The sequence below is a fragment of the Alosa alosa genome, chromosome 24 (genome assembly GCF_017589495.1).
Source record: "Alosa alosa isolate M-15738 ecotype Scorff River chromosome 24, AALO_Geno_1.1, whole genome shotgun sequence".
Taxonomy (NCBI): Eukaryota; Metazoa; Chordata; class Actinopteri; order Clupeiformes; family Clupeidae; genus Alosa; species Alosa alosa.
Genome location: NC_063212.1, coordinates 2,987,272 through 3,002,271, shown reverse-complemented (window position 1 = coordinate 3,002,271; position 15,000 = coordinate 2,987,272). Strand labels below are relative to the sequence as shown.

Genomic DNA, 15,000 nt, shown 5'->3' with positions numbered 1-15,000 from the left:
ACACTCTCTCTCTATTAGCATTAGTGTTAAGCGTTAGCTGACTGGACCACTCACCCTGAATCACACACTGACTCACTAAGCTGTGAAACAGATACTTTAGCTGCCCCCTCTCTTTCTCTCTCTCTTACACACACACTCACAAAAAGGCCCTTCATGCACACACAGAGTGACTTCACCCCAATGTAATCCACACAGACAGAAACACACACACATTTTATACTGCAGCCTCAATGCCCTCATACAATGTACACATCCATATCTCCATCTACCTCTCTTTCCTTGCTGTTGTTGGTGTGTGAGTGAGTGAGTGAGAGAGAGAGTGTGTGTGTGTTTGAGAGAGAGAGAGTGTGTGTGTGTGAGTAAAACATAGCTAGTCAAGGGCAACACAGGCCTTTGAGTAGTTGAACCCAGACAGGGCTAGTGAACACTTTAATGGAAGTGTGTGTGTATGGATGTGTGTTTCTCTGTCAGACAAACTCTGCCAGTGGTCATCAATCAGCAAAAGGCTTAACAAACACAGGCCCTTGCAGAGCCCTGATAAAACACACACACACACACACACACACACACACACACACACACACACACACACAAATGTCCCCCGGACAAATAACCTCTAGGCTTAGGCAGCTGTTGAAATGTAATATTTTTAGCCTGAAGGGGAATTACAACTCATTTCCTCTTGAACACACTGTAGAGCCACTAACTGTTACTATGAGCTGGAATGGAGGTATCCTAAAAGTAAGAATATACGTACATAGTTAGTAGTATACATACAATAAAAGTTTGGGTGTTTATATGGGTCTGCTTTGGGCTGTATAAAAGCATCATAAACCCACATGCTCTTCTCTCATCAACTTCACAGACATGCACAACCATTCCACACATTTCTCCTAATAATTAGTGGTATTTTTACCTGGCCCAATGTGGCTGCTGTATGTATGGCGTGTGAGTTGTGAATGTGATTCATTTGATTGTGTTCGTATTGGTTTCATGAATGTGTATGGCTTTGTACATTTTGCTGCTACCCACTTGGAATTGTTGCAGCAATAATCAAATTCATTGTGATGTCACTCTCAGAGGGTGGTTGTGTTGTCCAGAGCCTTATAAAGGTACATATAAAGGTAGTGTTGCGACAATGGGTGTTCAAAATTCGTTAAGGTCACGTGGTTCATGTAAACTTCAAAAAGTTCCCGGAAGTGATTGACAATGGATTAGAATGCATTAAATAAGCTACTGTTCAATGAGAGACAGAGCCACAATTTTGGGTAATTGACAGACAATAAATGTATTGATATACAATATTTATAACACAGTGTAATTATTGTGTAAACTGTGTAGTTATCCTACCATTACAACAATATTAAATTAAATTCCAGACCGTAGCCTGCTAAATATCGGAAGGTGACCTTTTCTTCTCCCTTTTACGTATGTGTCACTTAATATTAGTTTCTGTACAAAACCAAGACGGGAGATTCTTTAGAAAACGCAATAGCACCCACCCCATAAGTGTAGCCTAGTCCTATCTAAATTATCGTTATAAAAAATGACCTAGTACGTGACTCAAGAGCTGTAAACAGTGTTTTTGAGACTGCGTGTAGCCTACAAAAGCGCATAGAGATTTTAATTTTGCAACGAGAAACTGTAACACAGCTAGTCTAAGTCTAACATTAACTTGTCTGAGTTTTCTCCCCAATGTTTTCTCTGGTAGTTCTTCACTGATCTGAGATAATGAGCGAACTACCTTAAGTAGCTAGCGTCTCGGGAGAATAAAAAAAAGTTTAAAAGTTTTCTAACATCTCTCCAGTGTAATGGTGGGCATGTGTTAACCGTAGCATTACCTACACAGTAACCCCATGGTAATGCGATACGTGATCATAATAACATATAAAACGTGATAGTCCTTGATAAATAACCAGGCTATGAACTCATAAACAACAGCATTTTGTCACCGTGATCATGCATCATATCAGCGCAAGCTTGGTTTGAAACTGGTTTCTGGAATCTGGGGATGGGGTTTACACGATCCTTCACTGAGCTAGTGCCTGCTGTGTTAATATGACCGTGCTAATGCTAACAGCTGCAGCTCCCTTAAATCTATATAGAGCTGCACAGTCCCGCCCACAGCCGATGCCGGAAGTAAAAATGCAATGCAATTTCTCCATTGACAATTGCGGTATAAGCCATAAAAACTTCACTGCACGTGGTAGACTTAAAACCAGCTACGGCTGTACTAAACGATTGTATATGCTCATATAGACGCCAAGAGTTCATGGGGCACTAACCTTGTTTTGAGATAAATGCCTTTTATTCGCGATCTCTTGGATAAGTACTTCATTACCCACAATCCTGAACAATCCCACAGTGATGCCTCTGATTGGTGGAAAGGCCGTTATGGTCATAGTTGGAAACTTTCTCAGCGAAAATTATTAGGCGTGTTCGACTTGAGGCAGATCTGTGCAGATCCAGAGAATGTCTAATAAGGGGAGAACTGCCACTCTCGGAAAACTTCCGGTTTTTTTTTTTTTAAGTATATTTTTTTGGGCTTTTTATGCCTTTAATTCGATAGGACAGTGGAGAATGACAGGAAGCGAGTGGGAGAGAGAGTCGGGGCGGGATCCGGAAAGGACCACGGGGCGGGAATCAAACCCGGGTCGCCGGCGCACGGTGCAGGCGCCCCAGCCAGTTGCGCCACGACTGGGGCCAAAACTTCCGGTTTCTGAACTGGTTGCAGTTCCTCCTGTGGTTCCACATGAGGGCGCTCGTCCACAAGTTCAGAATGCATGGAGGTCTATTCGCCTTATTCACCCGGCTGCGATAACGAGGCTGAGGGGTACACTTGCCATTACACCTCAGTCCAGCAGATGGTGGTGGTAATGCACTCCGTTTGCAAACTGCTGAAAAAAGCTCACTGATTAAAGAAGAAGGGTTCACTGGCCTGTTCTTCTTCTTCAGTGAATTGTTTTTTAGCAGTTTACAAACGGAGTGCATTACCACCACCATCTGCTGGACTGAGGTGTAATGACAAGTGTACCCCTCAGACTCGTAATGGCCGCCGGGTGAATAAGGCGAATGGAGCTGTACCCCTCAAAATCCACTTTTCTCGGGTTATAATTTTTTTTTCAAGTAATTTGAATATTGTATTCGAAAGGGGAGGCAAAGAAAATACACTCGGTTGAGTATTATATTTTTAAAGTCACTTAATTGTTCTAAAAAGCCTTTCAAACGTGTCAATGACGTCATTCATTAGCACAATGCTAGCGTGTTATGGGCAACAACGACCCAACCTGTAAGAAATCAGAAGGACATAAGTACTCGTTCATTTAACTTTTGACCTATAACCCATGTTGAAGTTATACAAACTACAATCAAATCTGAGATTTGTCAACGACAATCAGGTGAAAGAGACAAATTTAGCCGTCTAGCTCCATTGACTCCCATTCATTCTGCACTCATGGCGATCGCCCCCAGTGGAACTCTGGTGGAACTGCAATGGGACTTAATACGGAGTGGCCAGGCTCTCCGTAGACAGGCTCTGGCAGATCTGACTTGATGTGATGCATGCTGGGTTGAACACAATGCATACTGGGATGGACGCAATGCTTACTGGTTAGAAATTTTATCCGACTTCTGTCAGCTGGGGAGGGACTTACCACCGTGACACCATGTCACATGACCTTAAAATATCACGGGAGTCTTAGCCTGCAGACAGATCTTGCAGTTGCCTTCCACGAGCTGCACGAGCTGAAACACGCCCTCATGACGTCAGTTCAAAGACGTGATAGGGCCATTTTGGAGGAATCTCCTCATGACGATTTTGACGGGAGTGTCATATGCTGCTTCCTTATGTTGGAATATGCGAAAATGAACAGAAATCGAAGGAATACCTTCTTATATGTGATTTCTGCAACAATGGTAGGCTAGCCTACTGAAAACGTTTGGATATTCTGTTATTTTCGGCTGTTGGCTAAATAGATAGACACACATATAGGGGAAACACTTGATATTGAATTTATGTGCTACAATGCAGGCCTGTTAACTGTATGACAACAGTGGTTTATTTAAACTACATCATAAGAATTTATTTCGTCAGTCATCATGCTCATTTTAATGAGTAAGAATGAAAGTTTTGCTGTATTTATTGGCAACAAAATTCCACGATATCTCCCGCGATGTCTCCCGCGAGTCACATCAGGCAGACTGTAGCCTCCTCCCGGCTAGCCTCTGAAGATCACGTTTACGTAGAAAGCCAGACAAAGTCAGACTCAGTCGATCTCAAACAAGCCTATTGACAAAGATGGCGGAGTATTTTACTGCCTAGTGCCTATGGCGAAAATCTTAATGTGATTAAAAACTTTTTTGATGAATATTGGTACTTGTATCAACAAGGATTGTGGTTTATACATCACACGAACTTAGTCAGGGCCAATACACTATCAAATAGACCACTGTATTATGTTCCGACATTGTATGTCATTACATAATGCAGCTAACATTAGCCTACATGCTGCAACACAGGTATGAAATATATTATGTTTTAGTCAGTGTCCAAAGGGGTGAAAGCCACTTTAAATCGGGTCACATTATTGACTGTTGTGTGTCCGAGAGTCAGCTTGTGGGTTTTGTAAAGGCCAGCATAAGGGACAAGACCTACAAAGTTGTGGTGAGTTAAGCAGGGAGGTTGGTAACGTTAATGCTGCTAGTTAACATTAGCTAGACTACTGTAGCCTTCATACTGTATGATTCATATCAATCATTAACCTAGGAATACTTCTTTGTGCATTTAATGAACATTTTGTGTAATATTTCACGGCAAATTAATGAACTGAATAAACTGTGGTCCAATAGGGTGACCAGACGTCCCGAAAAATTCCCGTCCCGAATCCCGAATTCTGCCCTAATTGTCCCGAAAATTATAGTCAATCAGAATACTGAGTAGTTATTTTCTGATAAACATTAAAAACTGTCCATAGAGAGGTTGAGTCGACTGCATGCAGCCCCCTACGGCAGCTAAGTGTCTGGATGCAGCCCGGCTACTTTGTTTCTTTTTGACGTTCTATAATTAGGTGCGAATATGCACTGATTTCGCGAAGCCGAGGACATTGAATGTGCAGGCAGCGCAGCAGGCAGAGCCAGCGTGTTTGCAAAAAAAATACGTCGGAAGTTCGGCCTAATGTCCATGTCGTTTTAACATAATCTACTTAATCTAACAATTATTTTGTATTCTTACTTAATGACCCATAATTTTGGCAAGGCTTGTTATTAGCGTTAGGCTATTATCCTTATTCTGAAAGGTCTGATTTGCACTGTTACGCAGTCATTGTTTTTTTTCCCACAATGACATTTTGAGTTCATGATTTCTCTGTTGTATTTTGAGGCAGACTTGATGTTGAATAAAAATGTGTTTTGGTACAGGTTTGAAAATTCGCTGTAAGCCTACCAACCCCCGCGAAAAAAAAAAGCGTCCTGCATTTCAGCCAATCTCATCTGGTCACCCTATGGTCCAAGAGCAGACCATGCACCGGTCCATGCATCAGCCCGACTGAGCAGTGATGACAGCATAGGATGACAGGTAGCACTGCACCATGTTGCTAACGTTAACGTTAACCGCTTTCACACACACGACATAAAATACGCGATGATAAATATAAAATTCAATATCAAAACACTATTGTTTACACGATTACTCCTGAAATAACTATTATCTGCACATTCACTATATAAAAATCACTGTTTGGAGGAAAGGGTTTGCGTGCTGTCGCCGGTTGAAAATGGTTTAAATGGCAAAATAAATCACGCCGATTTTGCCTATATTATTCAGTGAGGTGCGGTGGTTTATGGGATGAGTAGTTCCTTCGCTCGGAAATGAAAATATGTACACAGTCTTGTACCTTTGACTTTTTTTGACTTTTTTGGATATGTTGTATTTTTTGGACTCAGCCTAAGACACTAAAATTTTAAAAATGGGAAATGAATGGGAATCTTACATTAACCATTTTTTAAGATCTTGAATTTGCTTTCATGAAAATGAATTTGCTCCTAACTCTCTTATCCAGGGTTGCCAGTGAGATTTGGGGTGGGGTGGGCATTTTCATCAAGAGAAACCATTTGTGTTTTTATGTCACCAGGAAGCATGTCAGTAGAATTTTTTTTTTTCATATTTACGTGGGATAGATTGGAATCTTGGATTGGAATAATCGTGGATTGGAATAATCGTGACGCTGGGATATTCTGTGGCTTACCAATTTACGAGATGTATAGCCTATGTACTGAGTGAGACAAATATTTTATTTATTAGACTAACTGCTTTATTCACTATACCATTGGACTAAGCATGTGAATGCCGAGACCATTTTTTTTTATAAGGACAGCAAGTTCATTATCTTGGGTTGCTATTACATTATGGTGGTTGGCAGGTCATTGTCTGCAGCAGTCCTGTATCTTTATAAAAAAAAATGTATGTGTAGCATACTCAAATTGATAACACTCGTTAATAATAAGCCAATTTTTATTCATTGTTGACATGGTCCATGGAGGCTCAGACGGGTGTCTCGGGACCTGATGAACACGGCGCTAAAAAGCTCAGACGAGTGCGAATGACGAGCCCCTAACTGGGCAACTCTGTTACCAAAATCTAGCCCCAGTTTCCGACCTCTGACTCACACAAGTGACGTGAATGACGCGGAATGATGATGTTTTCACTCGGAGAAAGGTTTTTCCGAAGCCCATGAACGCTAGGAGAGGTCACTTGAAAGGGCTCTTTCTTTCACTTGTCGTCACATTTTAAGCAAATACAGTTGTTTGTTTTTGTAGTCCATGTTTTAACCTTTGTTTTCATGTCCAACAGTTTTAATGTGAACTGAATGGGAATTTGCCGTTTTGTCACTTGAAAGCTGCATATCTAATTGAAATGGGATAGGGTTATCTTATTTCTTTCACGTGTGGCTAGTGTCATTTTTACACAATATTTTAAGGAACTGATAAAATACAGTTGTTTGTTTAGGATTAGTGAGTGTATGTTTTAACCTTTGTTGTGGCATCCGTGTTTGTAAATCTGAGTCTGAAATGTTGGCTACAAACAGTCTATACTGCTGTAACTGCACTGCTGTTATTAATTGTTAACTTCCGGGAACTATTTGATTCTTCCATTAGCTGCCATTGTTGGAAAAAAATGGAACATTGGCGTCAATGGAGTTGTCGCAACTCTACCTTTATATGGCTCTGTCCAGAGCTATAAGGCTCTGGTGTTGTCATAATTGGTGGCAATGGCAATGGTTATTCTCCTATTCAGCTTAACAGGGAAGCTATACCAGGCGTGTAACTGAAGTGTTCCGTTCACGTTGCCTCTGTTGCAACAATTAGCTTCCACTATAATCAATGGAAGTAGCTACACCAGACATAATAGTGGCGTGTACATTTAAAAAAAAAATAGACCAGTCTTGCGTAAAATGGATTTTAAGCGTCGCGAACATAACGCTTCAGTTACGCGACCAGTGTAGAACCCTGTAAGAGTTCTTCTCAGAAATCTGTTTATATTATATAAAGGTAAACAGAAAAGCTTATGAATTTTAATGTATGTTTTATACATGTTTATATATTATTTGTGTGTATTTGATCCTTTACTCTTTATGAAGTGTGTAGTCAAACTAACTTCAGTTCAACCTTTGTGAGTCCTCATGTCTGACTCAAAAACCCTCTCCATGTCTCACTTTCAGCCTTGAGTCTTTCCGTCTGACCTTTGCACCCGCTGTACCTTCAGGCATTGACCTGCCTGCCCTAACTTGGCCCTCAGTCTTGGCTCTCCTCACATGTACCTTTCACCCTCTCCCCTTTTGGCTTTCAACTTTTCAGCTCTCTCTCCTGGCACCTTTTTATACCTTTTCACTGTCTGTGTTTTTACCACTAACTCACCTCCACCTCATATCCCTGTCATATCCAACACTTATGTCTAGTGGTACTCTTTGCAACCCTATGCTGTAACTCTCTGCTGTAAATACTCAGATCAGAATGATTCTTATGCTATCCCCTCCCCTTTCTCCCCATTATGTACTATACTTACATACTCACCTCTTGGTTTACAAATGCACACATTGTGTTCTATTGAAACAGTGGTGGGGCTATCATTGGATAAACAGTTTGGTATCCACTTATCCTCATGTCTAAAGGTCATGATATACATTAAAACTTTTGCATGTTGTTGGGGCTCTAGGCAACAACTTTTATCTGGAGCTTTTAATCACCAGTAAGCAATTTTTCCTAATTATCCCATCCAAACACAAGGACCTTGTGGCCACATTGCTCAAAAGGTTGCCTCATGTATCACCACCTTGCCCTTTAAGGTACATGGGGCAACTTTTAGAGCAATTTTGCTGGGCATAACTGGTTCCATGTCTTCTGCTTGGATGATTATCATTTATGAAAAGTTGCCTTCTAATGACTTAAGTTCTCCAAAAAAGGTTGCCCTGTAATGTAGGGCCTATATCAATGGGAATGTGCCAAATCAACAGTACTCAGGAGCACTGCCCAGCAATATTCTGGAAAAAGTTGCCCCATGTATAATCTCCTGAACATTCACTTTTGCATTAACCCTCTCACCCCCTGACCTCTCCACCCCACACACCAGTTGACAACCATCACCCCCTTCACGTCCGACCCCTCTCACCTGCTGGCTTCATGTAGTAGGCCTCGATGTCCGCCATGTCGGTGTGAAGCGCACAGTCCAGGTATCCGAGGATGACCTTGCGGCTGTAGTAGTAGCGCGCCCCCATCAGGAGGAACGGGGTGCAGCAGGTCAGCGCGAGAGAATCGGTCACCATGTAGCACATGACTGAGGAGACAAGGGAGAGAAGTGAGCGATACCTGTCAGGAAAGAGAAACCATACCTTTATTTCGGGGAGGGAAGAGCATTGTCCACACAACACAGTATGTTATCTATATATTATAATAATGTTATTTCCTTCTTCCTCTACACTTAGGAACTTTTAGGGGCAAACACTTACTAGTTGTATTTAAACCTGTAAGGACATTTCATGAGGTGGGGAAAAGAAAACATAATTAGAGAACAAGACACATATGGCAGTTTATTTGAGGACAAACGCTGTGTTTAGCCTACGACACAGGAGCTGATGAAGTTTGGAGCGTGAGACAGCAGTGCAGCCTGCAGGGATGGGATTCCATTACTGCCTGCATGAGCCGTTTTCACTCTTTTTAAACACACGGGGGCGCGTCAGAGCGCAAGGGAACATGCATTGCTTGGGTTACCATGGCATGCAATGTTCGCACTCCGCTGCAACACGATGTGGCATGTGCATTGTAAACACAGCCCATAAAATCACTCACCATTCTCAGCGACATCAACCTCACGACTGTAGTTTGCCAGCGTTTTAAAAGCGTTTAGTTAATCTTTGATGATACATGCCTGGCAGTTGCTGAAGGACTGTGCGACGTGTCTGGATAACTCGCTGGAGGCGTCATGATGGTTAAAGTTACCGGTACCTAGGTTTTTTAAATGATGTTGCGATATTAAAGTAATAGGTCGATAAAGATCTGCTGTTTGGTGATTCCAACCAGGATAATGTAGCGCATTATGTACCGACTGACCCTTCGTGGGCGTTAATTGAGCGCCTAGTGTGCAGGATATGAGAGGGGGGTATCTACTCAAACAAAGCCGGGGTGCATGAACTGGTCTTCACTCGGTTTCAAAAACTATATGGATCTGTTTTCCAGTGTGCAGCAGTCTCTATTATCAGTTTTTGTCTATCGCTTTTCTGAGAGTGAAAGACACGTATAAGAGAGAGGGAGGAATTTCATTTTTCGAGGCATACGCACACTCATGGGGGAGGGAGCACGTTTCAACCCCCTCTCCCCCACACACACACACACACTAATATTCATTCATTCAAGCATGAGTCAAGACGGTAGTCTACGCAGGCATTTACCGGCACAGCCAAGCACACACGCACACTGACGGCCTACCGGCAAAATCTGTCTGCACGGAAGTAGGCTATGATGTTGGCATCATCGATGGGTCTAACCCCACAATGCAACTATGACAATTCAGTCAGTCATCCGAACCGGTTGCTCGTCTGTGCGAACCGCCTAAATGGATGCAGATGTTGCGACAAAAAAAACCCCGAATCCATTGGCTTTACGCCTTATTGCTATATTTTAATGACACTATATCGGAATGATAAGGCACATCTGTTTCCACTACAAACTGACCAGCACCAGTCAGGTGCAGTCTGACTTACGAGTGAGCATCGCGTAGAGAAACTGGGTTTGATTCTGGTGCCGTAGCCCTCGGAAGGCCGTATTCGGGATCCGCTCCATGATACCCTCGCAGAAGATGCGCCTCACTTCGCCGTGGTCGGCACGCTCGAACTCCCGAATGAACACTGCATCTCCCCGCGGCTCCTTGCTCTCCAGTGCGCTGGTAGCCGGCGCGGGCGTGGAAGTCCACATTTGTGAGGAGGAAACAATGATTGAATCTTTTTTGGTCCCGGGTATGGCATCATGCTCATCCGCTACTATTTTAGTCTCGCAAACCATTTTAGGAGACGAACAATGCATGCAAATGGCCTCAAATAAACTGGGTAAGCGAGAAATAAAATAAACAAAAGGGTGATGGATGATGCTTTTTTGTTGTTATGGAAAGGGGGGAAAGGGCAGATGCTCTGCTGCAACCCTGAGCTCTGCTCGCGACCAAGACTTGCTGGTGAAATTTAAACCGAATATAAATGTGCGGTGCGGGCCGCATTCAGATTCTGGGGTTGGGCTCGATGCTGCAATCTACAGATTGGCCAGTGCTCCACACCACGTGACCGCGAAAGGCGGAGAGGCGCCCACAGAGAAACACCCTGACGTCTCTCTTTTTACCCCCCTCTGTGCCTTTCTCTTTCACATAGGCTATGCCGTTTTTTTCTCTTTTAAAAAAATCGCTCCGCTGTATAGTCAGCCGGCGAAATTCCACACATGTGTGCGTTGGGGGAGGTGTGGCAGCAAGGCGCATGGCGCACAGTGGCTCATGATGGTAGTGTTGCGGTGTCTGTGTGGGGAGGGGAATTGGGCTAGACTGTGTACCGGTACCGCTCGTCTCATGTCTGACTGGCTCTCAGGCTTATCTGGCTTCTAATTTGCCCGTGACCTATTCGCAAGCGGTTGATTTGAGGACGGCGTACGGGGCAGAGGAAGCCCCGAGCGGGAATGTCGCGTGTTCACTGATTACAGGATGTCCGGCGCGATAATCTCTCATTGGGGTGACGGGGCTTGGGCTGGGCGAATTGTTGCCTCGAGTGACAGCTTTGCTGCAGTGCAGTCAGTGCCGGGTGAGCCGGCAGGGGTGTTCTCTCACCTAGCCCGCCCTTTCTCTCTATCACTCCCCATCTCTCGCACGCTTCCTCTCTCTATCCCACTCTCTCTATCCTACAACGATGTGTGGGTCCGCCGCTAACCTACTGTCAACACGCCCAATTCTGACGAGTTGTGATGCTTGAGCGCTGATGACCGGGTCCCATTCCGAGAGCCAGATGACGAGACTGCAGCGAGCCATCGGCACCTGTCAGTATCCCCACCCCATAGGCTGGTGCGCACAACAATGGCTAGTCTGTTTGAAGTTTGTCTCAGAAGTGTCCTGGAGGGTTTGGCCGATCAGCTTACTAACATAGGCTAGTTTACATATGTGACTATGCCTAATATTCAAATGGCATTATGCAATTTAGGATGCTGCATTGCGTGCAATACATGGGTACATTTTTAGCCAAGGCCATGTGTTGATTTAACGCCGGCGCATTGTACCAGACTAGTTTAGACTGGATCTACTCTCGTCCCCTCCCCCTCGCGAAGGAAGAAGAGAGAAAAAACCTGATCGCCCATTTAAAGGAAACCGGAGAACCCTCCACCGCCCCGCAACAGATCGCCCCTGTCCTCCCAAGCAAAGACTTTGCTTCATGCGTGCGTGCGCACTTTATACGCGCGACATCACCTGAGAGCATGTGGTCATTTCTCAACATCAGCACCTGCACCAGGATGGAGCGCCACTGACTCGCGCGCACCCTGACAAGAACCGCCCAGCATATAGTATCATACGGTAGTTCAGTTCAGTTTAAAAGAGAGAGTATATTCTGTTTTAAATAAGTATAATATAGCTTATTATCGAGATGTCTGCACGTTTTATGTTGTCGTAATCTGATCCAGTTGCGGTTTTCAACAACTACTTCCGTGCTGGCCAGATTACTTGAAAAAGCTGTTTATACGAAATCTAATGCCATGCCTTTTTACGCTAGGGCTTTCATGCAGAGAACTTCTGTGAGATGCGTTTTGATGATGAATTGACGCCTGTTTGGAGGTTTCTGCAGTGCTAAAGGTGCAGGAAGCATCGCAGCATTCTGCCAACCAAATGTTTAGTTGTGTGCGTGTGCATCTGTGTGAGCAACTGTAGACCTCATCCTCATATATGCAGGTCAGAAACTTTGTGTTGTATTGTAGTATCAAGGATTACAACCATTTTACAGCGTTATTGATGTATTTGAAATGCGTAGCAAGGGGGGGGGTAGCCACTCCCCAGATTTGTTTTCTGCCATTTATTCATGGTGCTGTTACTTGTAGGGCTTCAACAGATTAAACCTCCATCAGCACATTTATCAATTGAAGGAGTTAATGTCAGTGTGTCTTTTCTGCTTGATTAATTATTATATTCTTATAACTATTCTTCCTGTATGCATTATTCTATGATATATCGTAGTTGGAACATACACACACCCACATAGACATTTCACCCCAGAGCATCACACTCCCTTTACAATGCTTGACATATGGAATCAATCACTCCTCCAGCATTTGGTCATCTTACAAATATTCTTCCTTGTTCCTAACAGTTTCTTTAAGTCTTTCTCTGTCAACTGTTTGAGTTCTTTTGTCTTTCTTCTGCAAATCTGTCTAAGGCCAGCATCTCCTCAGTTGACACCGACACTGGTGTTTTGCAGGTACTATTTGACACAGCTGCCAGTTTAAGGCCTGTAAGACGTCTTTTTCTCCAACTAGACACTCAAATGTCTGTGTCCTCTTGCTCAGTTGTACTGGGGCCTCTCTCTCTCCTCTTACCCCCCTTGCTCCTATTCTGGTAAAGCCAGTTTGAGCTCTACTGTGAAAGACATAACACGCAGCATTGTATGAGATCCTGAGTTTCTTGGCCATTTCTCACATGGAATAGCTTTCATTTCTCAGGACATGAATAGATTTACATGTTTCAGAAGAAAGTTAATTGTTTCTGGCCATTTTGTGTCATAAAATCGAACGACAATAGCTGATGCTCTAGATACTCAACTCACCTAAACAAGGCCAATTGTATTGCTTCTTAAATCCTGGCAACAGTTTTCAGCCGTGCTAATAAAATTGAAAAAGATCTTTGTACTGATCAGTTAGCCTTTTTAAAATGCTAAACTTGAATTGGCAAACACAACATGCCATTGGGACACAAGACACATTTATGTTGATATTGCATTCAAAATCAACCATTTCCTGCTAAAAACATTTACAACCATAACAACCGTACACTGTATTTCTGATTGATTTGGTGTTATTGCAATGGCCAAAAATGGTCTAAAAAAGGACATTTCTGAGTGACCTCAAACTTTTGAACAGTAGTGTAAATAAAATAAAAAGCCCTGTATTTTGTCAGTTAGTACATGCATGTTAAGCGCTCTGGGTGCCCTAGTTCCTCACAGTTATCTCATCTTTGACCTGTGGGTTCCTCAGCAACAGGGTGGCCTCAAAGGTCAGGCGTCGTCACCCTCGAACTTAGCCATGTTGGGTCATGTTGGGTCTGTTGGGTCATGTTGGGTGAAGCTGACCTGAGAGATTATATGTTTTTATGATATGGTGTACCTTCCCAGAACATTCCAAGAATGAGGAGGAATTGCTGTTAAGCAATGTTTAAACCTGTTCCAAAAGGTTTTTTTTTCATGGGAATATCAAATGTTTTGAACATTGTTTCAGCAGGCATAACAAGAAATGGGTTAAAAGAAAAATCAATTGATGCATGCAGCTTAAATAAAAATATAAATATTCATGTAAATGTAAAACCATTGTAAAATTGCAAGGTCAAGCAAACAAAAGCTTTGAAGCTTAGAGGTAAGTATTGGAAAAGTTTGGCTATTCTTATCACCCTTACCCTCTTGTCAGTTCAAGTTGATTACAAAAAAAAATAGAATGTTGTTGAGATTTCTCCTTTAAGGTTAATAGTCATGCTTGTCTGCTCTTCCATGCCTTTGTAACATGCCATTTATGCTGGTTAGCACATGTTTAGGCTGCTAAAATGACTGTTAACAGTGCCAATATTTCTCTCTTGAGGGGTGAAAAGAAACTAGTCTATTTTAATTTATTCAGTTACTGTACATGTACCTTATTGTTTGTTTTCCATAGCTATGTTGCCCAGCACATTTGATATGCTGTGTTCAATTCTTAAATCCTCTTGCACATGGGTGCCGACGCTTTCTATCGTTTTCTGCAGGCCAGCTGTAGTGTGCTCAGGTGTGTGTATTGACCAGAGGTATGTGTGTGATGGGACAGCACAGTCTCAGCTCCAAGGCCACTTTACCTGGATCCATCTCTGTGATGACTAGACTGCTGCATTCTACAGGGCCTCTTGTATGATGGAGAGAAAGACTGTTCTGGTGGTACTGACAAGGGTGGCTGTGGTGAGTCCTCCAGTCCACTGAAAGGTACCAACACTTCAGCTAACATTGGTGACCATATCAATTATCGCCAGTTATCTGCCATCTAGTCTGGAATAGTTATGATGGCTTTGGCTCACTGATGGTGCATGTTTGTCAAACAGACCCAATGCATTTAATTGCAGATTCACAGCAATATATTACATGTCTCTCTCTCTCTCTGTCTCTCTGTTTGTGGGTGTGGTGTGTGGGGTGTGTGCTTGGACTGACAGGATTTCTGTGAAGACCTTTGATGCCATCAGCAGAGCAGAGCAGGTTGTATCATTTGCAA

At 43.1% G+C, this 15,000-nt stretch overlaps 1 protein-coding gene across 1 annotated transcript in view; it reads right to left on the bottom strand.

Moving 5' to 3' along the window:
- nat8l (N-acetyltransferase 8-like) overlaps positions 1-10,706 on the bottom strand; it is a 20,549-nt gene extending 9,843 nt beyond the window's left edge. Inside the window, exons 1-2 of the mRNA XM_048236430.1 lie at positions 10,251-10,706; positions 8,663-8,827 (exon numbers count right to left, since the gene is read on the bottom strand). Coding sequence (XP_048092387.1) covers positions 8,663-8,827; positions 10,251-10,569 — 484 coding nt within the window. The 5' untranslated portion in view covers positions 10,570-10,706. The remainder of the gene's footprint in view (positions 1-8,662; positions 8,828-10,250) is intronic.
- Between the last annotated feature and the right edge of the window lie 4,294 nt (positions 10,707-15,000).